Raw genomic sequence first — 17,850 nt, 5'->3', positions numbered from 1 at the left:
AGAAGTCAGGTCATCTAGCGTGACATCATTCGCCTATGACGTCATTCACCTATGACGTCACAATACCATCGCGTCGCCCAGTGGGAATAAGACATATTATAAAATAAACTTAGTATAAACCTATAATAGAATAAACCTATGTCCTAAGAGCCTAGATAATATGTTTCAGAGTTACGGCCGTTTTTGGCCAACAATGACCTTGATAAATATCATTTGACCTTGAAAATGACACATATAAATCCTATAAACTCATAATGTAATCTTTAAAACAATCCTCGTGCTTGAAAACATGTATTTTGACACCCTGTTTGCATTTCTATCATGTTTTTAGGTGGTAATATGATAAAATGCCAAAATTGCCGCCATTTTGGACGCCATCTTGAATTTCCACTGAAGCACAAGGGGGATGTCTGGGGTCTTTTAGTATGTTATTCAGGACAGTTTTCTGAACATATCCTGAAATTTTCAGCTTTGTTTGAATTTGTTCCGGGTTTCACCTTATTTGGTGCTAATGCTCTTGGACTATAAGGTGGTTTTGGACATCATGATAAACCTAAGTATGGTGCATATTTCATATTTGCATATTTCACATACACAAATGCATATTTCACCATCGAAAAGTAACTTTTTATAAATAGTTTTTAATTTTTTGGGATATCTAAATTTGATGTTTATCAATCGGCCCGATTCAAAATATATATATATATATATAAAGTATACAAGCATGGTGCCACTGTCATTGTAACCTTTATCTTTACTAGGGCATTGCCCGTACGTGGGTGCCCGTTCCGTGGCCAAAAAAAAAAAAAAACGCTACCCGTACGCTCTACCCCGCCCGTACGCCCGTAAACAAAAAAAGCAACGCTCTTCGCTTCCGCCCTTCGCTCTGACTGAATTGGGAGAAATAATGCGCATAAGAAATCGAATTACGTACCGTAATGGCGGTCAGCTCGTAACGCGCTCAGCTCCGCTCGTCTCACATCGGCCACGCCTACGCAACAGAGCGTTCTGTGATTGGCTGCCGGAAGATAAGTCGTCACTGTCCGGAAGTTCGCAAATCGCAGTTAGGATGAATCGTTTTAATTTAATCGCAGTTTGAATTCGTTTTAAAACATAGTTTAACGGCAACATAGTTGAAAAGCCTTGCCTTGCTGCAAACAGCTGCTGCAAACAACAACAACATGGAAGGCTGCACTGTCCGGAAGTTGGCATATCGCAGTTACGATTATTTTAGTGTTAATGGCCAATTATTCAATTAGCGCCAACGTATTTTGGCTGTTTGCAATTTAATCGCAAGGAAAAGTAGAAAGAGAAGAGGGAAAAAAAGAAAAGCCTTGCATTAACGCATTAACGCTTGCATTGCATTAACGGTTCGGCACACGTGATAGCTCGCTGCTCTCTGATTGGTTGAAGCGTTTTTTGGACATAGCTCGGTAGGTACTTGTCCGATTAATTACAAACCTTGAAAAGGCACATCCTCGGGTCCCCAGCAATATACCTGGCAAGTTTCAAGTATATCGGACCCGTGGTTGTCGAGAAACAGCGGTCACAGACACACAGACACACAGACAGACACACAGAGATTGCTGGAATTATAGATAGATACAATGGACTACAAAATGTAAATGTTTCATGATATTTGTTATATTATATCACCTATATCTATCAATATTGTTGAAATGAAGATCAAATAGCTGTATGTTAAAATATGTTGAAAAAGTCAAAACTTTACATGGGGTGTACTTACTTTTTCACGTGACTGTACATCACCTGGATGTCTTTGGAGTCTGGTCTGTGTTGTACATTAGTAGACTGGCACATCAATGCACTTTGACATGGATTACAAGGACACAAGTAGGTAGACAATGGACAAATCAATGCAATGTATGGGATTTGAACATGTTATCACAGCATCCCATATGAGGTGAACACGAAGATGGAAACTCTAAACAGGCGAGCCCCAATTTTTTTTAAACCACCATTTAGCCACCAAATACGTTATCACACACAGGCTGCTCTGTGGCCCATTTTCTCAACAAAATGTGTTAAAAATACTTCATAGGGTTCTTAATTTGTTTCATTGAGAATAACCCTAGATGCTTGAAAAACAGTAGGTCACGTTGCCTTGCAATCCCATTTCAAGAAATTATCGAATATAAGAGCTTTATGTTGCTGGTTTATAAGTGTATATTGGTATTTGTAGAATTTGAGGAAAAGGTCCCCATCTTGGATTGCCTGAAGGGTTAAATAAATGAATGCAGGCCCGATTGCTCTTAAGGAGGCGTCGATTCAGGCATTGGACGCACGTCAAAGATTTGACGCTAATAACAGACCCAGTTCCTGCAACCTCAAATCCTCAAGGTGGATCGGAAAATTGTTCTGCAATCCACAATGTCCAAAATCCTTCAGGCAGCACAAAGACCGGGTGGCTTCTCTCGGCAAATTGCACGGCACGTCAATCGCGGTGATTGAGAAGCATATTCGGTTTAAGAAGTTTCCTCGGAGCGAATGGTATATAATTTGAAATGAAAGTGAATTTTTACACTTAAAGGAATGGACTTCTGGAGGTGAAGTGCAGTTGAGAGAGCAACTCTCTGAGACAGCAAGTAACAAATAAATGCTGTATTTATAAATGGAGCTTTAAAAGCTCGAGAAAAATGCTTTTACTGTCTGTGCACTCGAAGGCAAGGAAATTAATTGTTCATCTACGGCTAATTGACCAGCCTCCTGGAAAACACCTGACTATGAGAAATATTCTGGGGATATTAATTGATGGTGCCAGTATTAACGTTGCATTTTCCTACGCCCATGTCAAAGGCAAATTGCAATCCCAAACAAGAAAAAGCAATCAGAGATTGCAGACCCTCGCCAGGATGTATTATCAGTGGTTTTTAAGGCTTTTGTGTTGAAACAAATATGGTGCGTCTGAACCACGTGACTGATGACGTCATAATTATTCTTTTTCTCCACTAATTTATTCCGAGATTATGCTCAAGAAATTTCATCGTGATCATATGAAGTTTTGTACTTGTCGAATTATGACGTTGTCGGAGTTGCGGACAACGAGAGGGTAAAAACTTCTTGACTTGTTCAAGGCTCCTTTATTTCCGCAGCAATGAAACCCGACCGGAACTCATGTCTTTTTATATCTCCCATGACTTCCGCCCGAGCCTCTTAAAGGGGCGTGGCTCCAACACCCGAGCGCACGCCACGACCATACCGTCAATAGACCCACTGGTCCCGTGCTAGTGAATATTATGCCTCTATGGGGTATCCCCCACAACGTCATAATGGGGGCATCTATGACATCATCATTAACATATTTTATTCCCCATGGAGAGTTCTTCCCAATGAGCCATGTCTCAATTTTTTCTATTCAGCGCTTTCAGAGAAAAAGAGGTGCAAATGTTTTCGGTTTTTCCAAGATGGCGGCCGAATCACGTGACCGTGTGACGTGATCATTATGACGTCATAATTATCATGAAAAAATTCTACAGATGGAGTTGCACCTATGGTGAAAATTTCCTGTCAATCGGACCAACGGTTGCAGAGACAGACAAACAGACAAACAAACAGACAAACAGACCAACTGGCTCAAATGTAATACCCTCTCCTCAGGCGAGGGTAATGATGTCGGTCACGTTGTAGTCCATCGAAGTATCGGCTTCTTCTTTTTTTTTATGCCTCCGCCAATCAAGTCTCCAGAGGCATGCATGTGTGCGTCCGTCCGTGATAGGTCTTTTTTGTTACCGCAATAACTTAATCAAGAGGAAAACCAAATACTGTAATGGAGTCATCAAAAGGAACCCGAATAAGTAAAGAGCAAAGATGGAGTCATCAAGAGTAACCTAGATAGGATTCGGGTTTCACGCATGACTCCACAACCCTTAAACCCATCCAGGTGCAACCAAGTGAGCTTTACAGAAAACTTTCTGCATTAATTCACTTCTCCTTAGACAGATAGATAAAGAAAGAGAGAAATATAGAGTAAAATAGCTAAAAGAAAATAAAAAGCAAGAATTAGAATGAATAGTTAGAAATATGAAAAAGTACAAAGAAATGTGAAAGGACCAAAGAACAAAGATATTGGTACAAGTATGGACTGTATTACAATGCAAAGATGAACTGATTAGCTAATGGTGGCAAGACGCAAAAGGTGAAAGGTCAGTGGTCCCATTCGGTAAAAATTTGTCACCAACCTAACTTGTGTTGGTGATAGCCTGGTGTTGGCTTTGCGGTTAGGGTGCCGGCTTGGGATCCTTGGATCCTGGGTTCAAATCCCGGTCGATCGCTGAATTAACACCAGAGGGGTTGACTCAGCCTGTCATCCTTCCAAGGTTGGCAAATTGAGTACCAGTTAACTGGTAATTCCCTGTGTGTTGCAAGGGGCGACTAACAGGGTTGGCGGCAGGAAGGGCATCTGGACCATAAAACATTGCTTCAAAAAGGGGACTGACAAAGGCCAACCCCTGCTCTGTGGGGAAAAATGGCCTCTAAAAGTGGTTCTAACTTGTGTTGGTGGACGTTAAAGATTCCACCGTGTCCTCTGTGAAGAGCAGCACCCTTCACAAGCTATCACTTGCATCCTCAACAAATAAAAAATCTTGCCCTAACCTACGAAGGGCATTGCATCAGCCACACAGCCAATGCTACCCCGCATACGGGGTAGCATTGTCTTGTGTCGCATACGAAGGAAGAAGATGAAGAAGTGAACAACTGATGATGTCTCCTCATCTCTGGAAGCCAATATGGTCCACTTTTTACGTTCACTAAAAAGTGAGCAAACTGAAACCCACAAATCTACTGCTAGGAGAGCTACTCCATCGTGATTTGGTTCACTTTTTTAGCAATTCCGCAGGGTCGCAATGTGTGTCCGCAAAATAATCATCATACTAAAATACGCCATTTGTGTCTGTCTGATGAATTTTTGACGCCAATACATTCTGTCGTTACTTATCCAACCTCAGCCAAACTTGACAGGATGACGAAGGGTTACACAATGAAGGTTGAAGCGCATTCATTTCCCCCCCCCCCCTCCCCAAGGGTTTTTTCCCCCCCGAGCGGGTTTTCTCCGCCATTGCTGTCAATGGGGTTGCACGTTGAGGTGTATATAAATGTTAAATTAGCTTTATCGTGGCGTATTTCCAAAGAAGATTTATCGTGGCGTTTTTCCAAAGACGCTTTTAATAACAAAATTAATGATAATCGCGTGTTATTAATGTTATTACAAAACAATATATTATACTAATAATGTCCCACTTCCCCCAAGGCGTTTTCCCTGCAGGGATAACGTGTATAAATAGCTTTATAGTTATAACTATCCGAAACCTGTGGAACATCCACGGAAGGGAGGATGTGGTGTATGGATAGAGTGTACCATTATGGATGGCATAGGGGATTTGCTTGTCCGAGTAAGAGTTAGGAAGAAAGATGAGAATGAAGAGTGCGTATATGAACAACGTATTTATTGCAATCTACTTACATGACAACGCTACGATATACTTTTGAAAAATGAATGGATTCGTAATAGGAATCGGCATAGCACCACTCTGGCCACACTGGCGCAGTGGTATGTGTCAATGGAAAGGAACAGCAGTAGAACCATAGACTTTAAAAAAATGAACGGATTAGTAAATCGACTGGAATTAGCCCCATACTGGCGCATTGGTAAGCGTCAATGTCAAGGCAGAGCAGTACGAAGCGTACACCGCGATCGACGACACCAGCACAAATGCATGCTCAGGATTGTCCACTCAGTGGACGGCTTGCTGTTGCCTTCGACTGTCCAATCAGCGGACGGCTTGCTTCGCCTTCACCCAGCAGACGCCAATAAGATGGCGTCGTATCGGCAGTTAATCGGATGCTTTTGGGCCCCAACGTCGGCTAATTCAGATTTTTCGAGTATGGCTGTATGTGATAAACAAAGAGCGCGGTTCGTAGATCATAAATCCTTTAGTGCCCTGGGCATCGGGTCACTGGGTGCGGCGTAAAAGGGATAACAAAGTCGAGTCCTTACGCTATTATTATATAGACTAGCAGAAACCCGTGGAACATCCACGGAAGGGAGGATGTAGTATATGGATAGAGTGTACCATTATGGATGGCATAGGGGAGCGCTCATGGGATCTTCTTCTTCCGTTAAGCTCCAATTTTTTCTTTTTAAGTTTAGTCCAATCAGTCCTCTCTGCTCGAAGTGCTCAGGCCATGCCCGCTCCCGCTCTCATACTTTTATTTCCGTTCGGTGTAGAAAGAGATTGACATATCGTTCGTCTGTTTTCAGCTCGTTATCTTTAAGCTTCCTTACGTCTCGCCACCTGCTACACCTCTCTGAGTTACGAGGATTTATGCAACGCACCCCGAGTATCGCAACATCACTCCATTTAACTTTATTAAAATGACGATAAAGCCGTGAAACCCGTGGAACATCCACGGAAGGGAGGATGTGGTGTATGGATAGAGTGTACCATTATGGATGGCATAGGGGATTTGCTTGTCTGAGTAAGAGTTAGGAAGAAAGATCAATTTTCACTTGTGCAAAAATGCTACTCACAATTACATCGCCTGTGCGTCGGCCTGTGATTGAGCCAGAGAGTTGGCCTGTGAGTCAACTTCCTTTCCAATGTCTGCAAGAATTGAAATACTGATTGTGAATGTGTAAAATTATATGAAAGAAGAACATGCATATCAATAGACGATGCCATCGAAAAGGAGAGCAGCTGTCAATAGAAAAGGCTGTCTGACATCAATTTGACATTATTGCACAGGAAATGACAAACAAAGAAACAGTTAATTTCCATCGGGTAACATTACGATGAGAGATCAGCCGATACCTTTATTATGTCCATCAGCATCCATGGCACTTAGAAAAAAAACGCAGCATCAGCCAGCCGCAGCCAACTATCACGTACCGTCTCGAAGTCAATGCCATCCTTTTATCTCTTCGTATTCAAGTACAACTCACTGATCGCAACGTCACTCCATTTAACTTTATTAAAATGACGATAAAGACGTGAAACCCGTGGAACATCCACGGAAGGGATATTGTTCGTCTGTTTTCAGCTCGTTATCTTTAAGCTTCCTTACGTCTCGCCACCTGCTACACCTCTCTGAGTTACGAGGATTTATGCAACGCACCCCGAGTATCGCAACGTCACTCCATTTAACTTTATTAAAATGACGATAAAGACGTTTCCTTATATATCCTAATTTCAAATGTTCAAGGGAATAAAAAAGCTTCCTTACATCTCGCCACCTGCTACACCTCTCTGAGTTACGAGGATTTATGCAACGCACCCCGAGTATCGCAACGTCACTCCATTTAACTTTATTAAAATGACGATAAAGACGTTTCCTTATATATCCTAATTTAAAATGTTCAGGGGAATAAAAAGACCATTTGGTTCACACCACCCATCACACCACTCGACTGTCCAATCAGCGGACGGCTCGCATCGCCTTCGCCCAGCAGACGCCAATACGATGGTGTCGTAAGATGGCGTCGTATCGGCCGATAATCGGATGCTTTTGGGTCCCAAAGTCGGCGAATTCAGATTTTTCGAGTATGGCTGTACGTGATAAACAAAGAGCGCGGTTCGTAGATGGAAAATGCATTAGTGCCGTGGGCATCGGGTCACTGGGTGCGGCGTAAAAGGGATAACAAAGTCGAGTCCTTACGGTATTATTATATAGATGGCGTTTCTGTGGGAGCAATAGGAAGCAAATTTTTTTATAACCCACAAACACGTATGCTTAGCTTTTTAAACAGTCGCTAATGCTCTTTAGAACACTAAATGAAGAAATTTGGAGGAATCCCGACATCTGTGAAGTAAGGTTTACTTCCAGAACTGAGCGAAGATCTACTGTATTTTATGTACCCCACAAATGTTGGGTTAATAACATGGCCCTTTCTGCCGCTACCGTGGCATTTTTCGTCGCGAACTTTTGAAACTCGCTCCTGCTGTTTGATACGAAACTGAAAGGGAGAAGCTCGGGTTGTGCTCCTTTACCAAGCAGCTAGCTAGCACTTGCCAAGCCAGCCGTTCATTAACGGTTTTGAGTGGCGTGCCTGCTCGAATGCTTAAACCTCTTGGTGATCTCTCCACAAGAAACTTGCTGAATGAACACACACCCAATGTTCTTGAGACCCGTCCATAGATCGACTGTAATCTATATACCCCAAAGAGGAATGACCCTTTCTGCCCCTCTCAGAGTTGTTAGGGTGTACTAGTAAATGAAATTTAGATTCTGCCATTTTGCCAACGTCACATGGACGTCACATTCACAACGCCAATCACAACGTCACATTCACAATGACGTTGGCATTCACAATGCCAACGTCACATTCAGGAGCTCAACGAATGTTTCTCATTGGCTTAATATAACATGTAAAATCATCGAATACGTTGGAGCCAAAATTGCTCGTCCACGTACAATGGTGTATGTTCTAATGTTCTCCTCTGTACTGTACGAGTACAGGCTCCTCTGCAAACCTCAGCCAGTCTATAAATATGAATTTATTTGCCAACTCCATGGTTTCGGATTAAGTTCTCATCTGCATTTTAAGATCCTTCCTCACACCTAGCTCGGCTTCACGCTGTTGAAACCAAAGCTTTCAGAATCATTGGAATCTCCCGCGATGAAGTTAACTCCAAGGGCCTTTCACTCACTCACCGCAGGCAGGTTGGTGGTCTTTCCGTCTTCTACTGACTCCTCTCCGGCCTAGCTCCCCCAGCCCTGTCTGTGCTCTGCCCCCAAATATTCCTACAGGTCGCACAAGATCTGCCAGCAACACTCTTATGGTTAAACTGCCGAAATCTAGACTCTCTGCTCACCTTCACTCCTTCATTCCTCTTTTCTCCCGCCTCTGGAACAAACTCCCTCACTCTCTTCAATCCCACTCCTCCCTCCAGGTCTTTAAAACAGCTGTTCACCACCATCTCTTATCTTCCCCAATCCAAAACCCTGATCTTTTCTACCCCTGTTAATTCACTCCAGATCCACTTTTTTGAAATTCCGACTTCTTTCCTGGAAGTCCTAGTTGTGTCCATGTGTTTTTTGTTTTTTTTACCTCTCCCACCCCCACCCCCCTTCCCATGCCTCCTCCCCCCAAGCCCTCTCCCTCCCACAGATCTCCAGATGTCCCTACCCTCAAATATTGTGCTCGTGTGCTTCCCTCTCTCTCCCCATCTTGTCTCCCGCTCCCTTTGTTTTATGTTTTATGTGTCAGTTTGTCTTTTTGTCATTAATGTTAGCTCTTACACGAGCCTTGATCTTGTATACAAAAAAAAGAAAGAAGAGCGACCTAAAGATGCCTCGTTCTTGCGTGGGTAAATTCTGCGCACCACATTTCCACCATTTAATTTAGGGTTTTGGCGAAATGCTTCCGATGTCATTGCCGACATTTTCTCAGCTTCAGCACAAAAAGAGAACACGAGGCGAAGGTGACCCAGGGATGAGCCCTCAGCTTTTGATGCCACACGTCGAGGAAAGCTCTAGTATTGGCAACGTGCTTGGAATGAAAGTGGTTCATCCCACCCAAAAATCGCTTGGAATGAAAGTGGAAGATGCATCCAACTTGGTGTGTGATTGAAAGGGCAAATTATATTGACACCTTATAATACACATCTAATAATTGCTTATTCACCATTGTTGTCTCTCAGTATAAACTAGAAGGGCACTCGGTAGAGCCTCGGTAGAGACCTCCGTCAGGCTGAACAGTTTATGTTTTGTATCCCACTGATTGGCCGGATCTAGATTCAGACCTGAACCAAAATCTAATCAGCTTATCCTCGTCACCTAACCAACTCGTTCACCAGGTTTCGTCCGAATCCGTCCATAACTTTTTGAGATATCGTGCTCGATATCGGTTTTAGCCCCAACACTCAACGGTGAATATAATCACTTTAAAAATTCTCAGATCTAGATCCGGATTCAAATCTTCACCTAAACTGAATCAATTCGTCCATGTCACACACCCAAACTGTGCACCAAGTTTCGTCCGAATCTGTCCACAACCTTTTGAGATATCCTGCTATATGTTGGTTTTAGCCCTATCACTCAATGGTGAAGAATCACCCAAAAAATTAAATAATTCTCATATCCGAATCCATATTCAGATCTTCACCAAAATCAAATCGAATCGTCCTTGTCAGACACCCAACCTGTCCACCAAGTTTCGTCCGAATCGGTCCACAACTTTTTGAGATATCCTGCTATATGTTGGTTTTAGCCCTATCACTCAATGGTGAAGAATCACCTAAAAAATTAAATAATTCTCATATCCGAATCCATATTCAGATCTTCACCAAAATCAAATCGAATCGTCCTTGTCAGACACCCAACCTGTCCACCAAGTTTCGTCCGAATCTGTGCACAACGTTTTGAGATATCCTGCTATATGTTGGTTTTAGCCCGATCACTCAATGGTGAAAATCACTTTAAAAATGAAATTATTGTCATATCCGAATCCATATTCAGATCTTCATCAAAATCGAAATGAATCGTCCTCGTCAGACACCCAACCTGTCCACCAAGTTTCGTCCGAATCTGTCCACAATTCTTTGAGATATCCTGCTATATGTTGGTTTTAGCCCTATCTCCCAATGGTGAAGAATCACTTTAAAAAAAAAACAAATTCTCATATCCGAATCCATATTCAGATCTTCACCAAAATCGAATGTATTTGTCCTTGTGAGACACCCAACCGGTCCACCAAGTTTCGTAAGAATCCGTCCACAACCTGAGATATCGTGCTATATACAGGGTATATCGCTTTTGGTCTCAATCAAAAAATCACTCAAAAAATGATTGGATCCAGATCTTCACCAAAATCTAAACATTTCGTCCTTGTCATATGCCCAACCTCTGCACCACATTTCGTCCAAATCCATCCACAACTTATTGAGATATCTCGTTGACAAACATACAGACAGACAGACAAACAAACACGAAAGACGTCATGCAGATCATGATACTTGCAAAATCCACATACAGACCCCAAAAAGTTGCCATGGATACATCAAATTGTGCATTGCATTAAGATTAAAACTGTCGATCTTAATCAAAGCTCAGGTCAATCGGATTAAAAGTGATTATTTTTCAGATGAAAATTGATGTTTTTAGAAATTTGACCTCAAGATGACCTTTGACCTCAAAATCAATAGGCTTCTCAGTTGTGACTACCTCCACGGCTTGGTAAAGTTTCATTATAATCGATTTCGAATTGTGACCTGTAGGCGAGTGACAAACAGACAGACAGAATAACGTACAAGACCAACCAATACACTTGAAAAATCTTCGATTTTGCAAGTAACAAAGAACCAGACAGACAAGAGTGAAAACATAACCTTCATCCACCTTAGGTGGTGGAGGTAATAAACCCGAATTTATAAATGTGGTATTACAGGTCTTTAATTAATTACAGGTCTCCCTCCAGGTCTTTAAAACAGCTGTTCACCACCATCTGTTATCTTCCCTTATCCAAAACCTTGATCTCTTCTACCCCTGTTAATTCACCCCAGATCCACTTTTTTTTGAAATACCGATTTCTTTCCTGGAAGTCCTTGCAGTGTCCATGTGTTTTATACCTCTCCCACCCCCCCCCGCCCCCCTTCCCGTGCCTCCTCCCCTCCAAGCCCTCTCCCTCCCACAGATCTCCCGATGTCCATGTTCTCTGCTGTTGTACTTGTGTGCTTCCCTCTCTCTCCACATCTTGTCTCCCGCTCCCTTTATTGTATGTCCTATGTGTCCGTTTGTTTTTTTGTGATTAATGTTAGCTCTTACACGGGCCTCGATCTTGTATACAAAAAAGAAAAAAAAAAGAAAATTACATTACACATTTACCCGAGTTCGCTATAACAGATGATGATGAGTATTACGAAACCCAAAATATTTGAAATGATCAATATTTACATTGCATCAAAAGTTGTGTAATTGAGTAATATTTTAGAACATTTTTGTTGCAGCTGGTGATTATGTCCACTGGTGTTTGCAGGGTTGGGGGAGGCGAGGGTAGAGGGAAGGAGTAGTCAGCACTCCTAATTTTATTCATTAGTTATTTGGCAGCTCTAGTTTTATCGATGCAATATTCAACACCAATCTATTACTTAAATTTACAACACCCAATATCAGCAAACAGGCACCATCGTTTGTCTGTGTCACCTCTCGGATTGACCATTTCTATTTTTGAGGCCGATTGTTATAAGGGGAAAATAAACTTTGGAACTGGATGTCTGAACGTGCCATCGACACCCTACTTTATGAAGACCTTATGTGGTCTTGAGCTTTATTTGTTTTCCATCTGAGCACCTGCCTCGTGATGTTGGGAACCGTTTCAAATGAAACTTACTCGGATTTGCCTGATGTCTGAGATGTCTGAGATGTGATACGTTTTACAAATTACTCCACGGACCCTGGATAATGGTTTTAAAAGATGAAGTGCTCTATTGCAGTTGTTATACGATCAGACAAAACACATATTGATTGTTGATCTACACCTCTCCAGGCCACATGTGGACGGGGCGGTTGGCCTATGAGTGTTTGGCTAACTCCAGAGCTCAAACCCTTTGTTGGTGGTACTTACTTCCCACCAGAAGATCGTTTGTCTCATCCTGGATTTATAACTCTGCTGCTAAGAATTTCCGAAGAGGTAAAAATAGATGCACGGACCATTGTGTCATGTGATTTGGGGAGCCTGGGTCATTGGTAGGGGATATAAACCTTTCCAAACATATGGATTTTTATATGAATCACTTAGAGAAATTCTTTTAAATTATCACTCTTGGGAAATGGGTTGAATGATTTTCGAAGCCCATCTGTTTCCGGCACTCATCCTTCAACAGAAGCCAATTCCTTCATCGATGGCACAACAGTTGTGAGATCAAATCGGGCAGTGACGGACGTAACCAGTGGCTAGAAACTTGTGGTTTGTACAACATAAATGTAATCGGCTGCATCAGGAGTGCACAACCTGACAAGCCAAATATAAAATGTGGTTAAATGAAACTGCTCCAAGCCAAATATAAAATGTGGTTGAATGAAATTGCTCCAAGCCAATTATAAAATGTGGTGAAATGAAACTGCTCCAAGCCAAATATAAAATGTGGTTGAATGAAATTGCTCCAAGCCAAATATAAAATGTGGTTAAATGAAACTGCTCCAAGCCAAATATAAAATGTGATTAAATGAAATTGCTCCAAGCCAAATATAAAATGTGGTTGAATGAAACTGCTCCAAGCCAAATATAAAATGTGGTTAAATGAAACTGCTCCAAGCCAAATATAAAATGTGGTTAAATGAAACTGCTCCAAGCCAAATATAAAATGTGATTAAATGAAATTGCTCCAAGCCAAATATAAAATGTGATTAAATGAAATTGCTCCAAGCCAAATATAAAATGTGGTTGAATGAAACTGCTCCAAGCCAAATATAAAATGTGGTTAAATGAAACTGCTCCAAGCCAAATATAAAATGTGGTTAAATGAAACTGCTCCAAGCCAAATATAAAATGTGGTTAAATGAAATTGCTACAAGCCAAATCTAAAATGTGGTTAAATGAAACTGCTCCAAGCCAAATATAAAATGTGGTTGAATGAAATTGCTCCAAGCCAAATATAAAATGTGGTTAAATGAAATTGCTCCAAGCCAAATATAAAATGTGGTTGAATGAAATTGCTCCAAGCCAAATATAAAATGTGGTTGAATGAAACTGCTCCAAGCCAAATATAAAATGTGGTTAAATGAAATTGCTCCAAGCCAAATATTAAATGTGGTTGAAGGAAACTGCTCCAAGCCAAATCTAAAATGTGGTTAAATGAAATTGCTCCAAGCCAAATCTAAAATGTGGTTGAATGAAATTGCTCCAAGCCAAATATAAAATGTGGTTGAATGAAACTGCTCCAAGCCAAATATAAAATGTGGTTAAATGAAATTGCTCCAAGCCAAATATAAAATGTGGTTGAATGAAATTGCTCCAAGCCAAATATAAAATGTGGTTAAATGAAACTGCTCCAAGCCAAATATAAAATGTGGTTAAATGAAACTGCTCCAAGCCAAATATAAAATGTGATTAAATGAAACTGCTCCAAGCCAATTATAAAATGTGGTTAAATGAAACTGCTCCAAGCCAAATATAAAATGTGGTTAAATGAAACTGCTCCAAGCCAATTATAAAATGTGGTTAAATGAAATTGCTCCAAGCCAAATATAAAATGTGGTTAAATGAAACTGCTCCAAGCCAAATATAAAATGTGGTTAAATGAAACTGCTCCAAGCCAAATATAAAATGTGGTTAAATGAAACTGCTCCAAGCCAAATATAAAATGTGGTGAAATGAAATTGCTACAACCCAAATCTAAAATGTGGTTAAATGAAACTGCTCCAAGCCAAATATAAAATGTGGTTAAATGAAACTGCTCCAAGCCAAATATAAAATGTGGTTAAATGAAATTGATCCAAGCCAAATATAAAATGTGGTTAAATGAAACTGCTCCAAGCCAAATATAAAATGTGGTGAAATGAAACTGCTCCATGCCAAATATAAAATGTGGTTAAATGAAATTGCTCCAAGCCAAATATAAAATGTGGTTAAATGAAATTGCTCCAAGTCAAATATAAAATGTGGTTAAATGAAATTGCTCCAAGCCAAATATAAAATGTGGTGAAATGAAATTGCTCCAAGCCAAATGGCTTGTGGTTAAATGAAATTGCTCCAAGCCAAATATAAAATGTGGTTAAATGAAATTGCTCCAAGCCAAATATAAAATGTGGTTAAATGAAATTGCTCCAAGCCAAATGGCTTGTGGTTAAATGAAATTGCTCCAAGCCAAATATAAAATGTGGTTACATTAAACTGCTGCAAGCCAAATATAAAATGTGGTTAAATTAAACTGCTGCAAGCCAAATATAAAATGTGTCTAAATGAAATTGTTCCAAGCCAAATATAAAATGTGGTTGAATGAAACTGCTCCAAGCCAAATATAAAATGTGGTGAAATGAAACTGCTCCAAGCAAATATAAAATGTGGTGAAATGAAACTGCTCCAAGCCAAATATAAAATGTGGTTAAATGAAATTGCTCCAAGCCAAATGGCTTGTGGTTAAATGAAATTGCTCCAAGCCAAATATAAAATGTGGTTAAATTAAACTGCTGCAAGCCAAATATAAAATGTGCTTAAATGAAATTGCTCCAAGCCAAATATAAAATGTGGTTAAATGAAACTGCTCCAAGCCAAATATAAAATGTGGTGAAATGAAACTGCTCCAAGCAAATATAAAATGTGGTGAAATGAAACTGCTCCAAGCCAAATATAAAATGTGGTTAAATGAAATTGCTCCAAGCCAAATGGCTTGTGGTTAAATGAAATTGCTCCAAGCCAAATATAAAATGTGGTTAAATTAAACTGCTGCAAGCCAAATATAAAATGTGGTTAAATTAAACTGCTGCAAGCCAAATATAAAATGTGTCTAAATGAAATTGTTCCAAGCCAAATATAAAATGTGGTTGAATGAAACTGCTCCAAGCCAAATATAAAATGTGGTGAAATGAAACTGCTCCAAGCAAATATAAAATGTGGTGAAATGAAACTGCTCCAAGCCAAATATAAAATGTGGTTAAATGAAATTGCTCCAGGCCAAATATAAAATGTGGTGAAATGAAACTGCTCCAAGCCAAATATAAAATGTAGTTAAATGAAACTGCTCCAAGCCAAATATATAATGTGGTTAAATGAAATTGCTCCAAGCCAAATATAAAATGTGGGTAAATTAAACTGCTCCAAGCCAAATATATAATGTGGTTAAATGAAATTGCTCCAAGCCAAATATAAAATGTGGTTAAATGAAATTGCTCCAAGCCAAATATAAAATGTGGTTAAATGAAATTGCTCCAAGCCAAATATAAAATGTGGTTAAATGAAACTGCTCCAAGCCAAATATAAAATGTGGTTCAATGAAATTGCTCCAAGTCAAATATAAAATGTAGTTAAATGAAATTGCTCCAAGCCAAATATAAAATGTGGTTAAATGAAACTGCTCCAAGCCAAATATAAAATGTGGTGAAATGAAACTGCTCCAAGCCAAATATATAATATGGGTAAATGAAACTGCTCCAAGCCAAATATAAAATGTGGTTTAATGAAACTGCTCCAAGCCAAATATAAAATGTGGTTAAATGAAATTGCTCCAAGCCAAATATATAATGTGGTTATATGAAACTGCTCCAAGCCAAATATAAAATGTGGTGAAATGAAAGTGCTCCAAGCAAATATAAAATGTGGTGAAATGAAACTGCTCCAAGCCAAATATAAAATGTGGTTAAATGAAATTGCTCCAAGCCTAATATAAAATGTGGTTAAATGAAACTGCTCCAAGCCAAATATAAAATGTGGTTAAATGAAATAGCTCCAAGCCAAATATATAATGTGGTTAAATGAAACTGCTCCAAGCCAAATATAAATGGGGTTAAATGAAATTGCTCCAAGCCAAATATAAAATGTGGTTAAATGAAATTGCTCCAAGCCAAATATAAAATGTGGTTAAATGAAACTGCTCTAAGCCAAATATAAATGTGGTTAAATGAAATTGCTCCAAGCCAAATATAAAATGTGGTTAAATGAAATTGCTCCAAGCCAAATATAAAATGTGGCTAAATGAAACTGCTCCAAGCCAAATATAAAATGTGGTTAAATGAAACTGCTCCAAGCCAAATATAAAATGTGGTTCAATGAAATTGCTCCAAGTCAAATATAAAATGTAGTTAAATGAAACTGCTCCAAGCCAAATTAATTTGTCCAGCAATATTGCCTTTCCACAATCCAGTGGCGCACGAACAGACAGTCCATGGTGGATTGTGGTGAGGGCATGCTGTCCAAGATGCAGAAAGGTTTACGACTTCGATCGCTGGATGCTGCAGAAATGCCATCGGCCTCGACTGTCTCTCAGAAATGCTTCTTGCAGCTTTCGGACCTTTACGACGAAGAACACGGAGGTTTCGGAGAGGCTCCTAAATTCCCTTCCCCAAGTAAGTTTTTTTTTTTTTTTTTTTACTCTAGCAAAAATATTTCTACAACTACAGTAACGCTGCAGATAGGAAGTGGTAAGATCAACATCAACAAAGTAGTAAGACAACAACGGTGACACAATCTCTCCTAAATGATTCACTGCCTGTCTGGAATATGTCTGGAATATATATTTCAAACACTTCCGTGGGAAGATAAGGGAGTCAACATTCATGGAGAACAGTAGAACCATCTAAGATGTGCAGATGACACATTGTTGTTGCAGAAGAAGCTTAGAGAGAAAATGGAAACCATGCTCGGGGAACTCTCTGAAACCAGCATGAAGTGTGGGCCTTGCATCTCATGGAGAAATCATAGTAAATGGAAACCAAATAGAAGGAGAAGAATATGTATACCTGGGGCAAAGCGTTAGCCACAAGGAAAATAATCAACAAGAAGAAATAAAGAGAAGAATCTAACTTGTCTGGAGATGATATGGAGAAGTCGGTAACGTCATGAGAGGTAGTTTAACAATATGTCTGACAAGGAAAGTTTTCAATCAGGTGTATTATTCCAACTATCATCTATCGGGAAGAGAACTGGGCATTAACACCAAACACGGAGAAAGAGCTAACAACAGCACAACACAATATGGAACGTAATATGTTTGGTATTACATACAAAGATAGACAGACAAATCAATAGATCGGAGAACAAACCGAAACTCAGGATATCTTAGAAATAATCAAACTCAGGAAATGGAAATGGGCAGAACATGTTAGCAGAAGGACAGATGACAGGTGGACAACATGAGTAACAACATGTAGACCGATGGATGGCAACAGGAACAGGGGAAG

At 40.0% G+C, this 17,850-nt stretch overlaps 1 protein-coding gene across 3 annotated transcripts in view; it reads left to right on the top strand.

The window, feature by feature from the left end:
• SPATA20 (spermatogenesis associated 20) overlaps window positions 1-17,850 on the top strand; it is a 150,376-nt gene that overhangs the window by 51,937 nt on the left and 80,589 nt on the right. For all 3 annotated transcript variants that reach the window (XM_078778946.1, XM_078778948.1, XM_078778947.1), the window contains 2 exons: window positions 12,503-12,646; window positions 16,815-17,016. In XM_078778946.1, coding sequence (XP_078635072.1) covers window positions 12,503-12,646; window positions 16,815-17,016 — 346 coding nt within the window. The remainder of the gene's footprint in view (window positions 1-12,502; window positions 12,647-16,814; window positions 17,017-17,850) is intronic.

This window comes from Myxine glutinosa, chromosome 5 (assembly GCF_964187855.1).
Source record: "Myxine glutinosa chromosome 5, kmMyxGlut1.1, whole genome shotgun sequence".
NCBI lineage: Eukaryota > Metazoa > Chordata > Myxini > Myxiniformes > Myxinidae > Myxine > Myxine glutinosa.
Note: the sequence above shows the minus strand (reverse complement) of the source record. Positions and strands in the feature narration are given on the sequence as shown.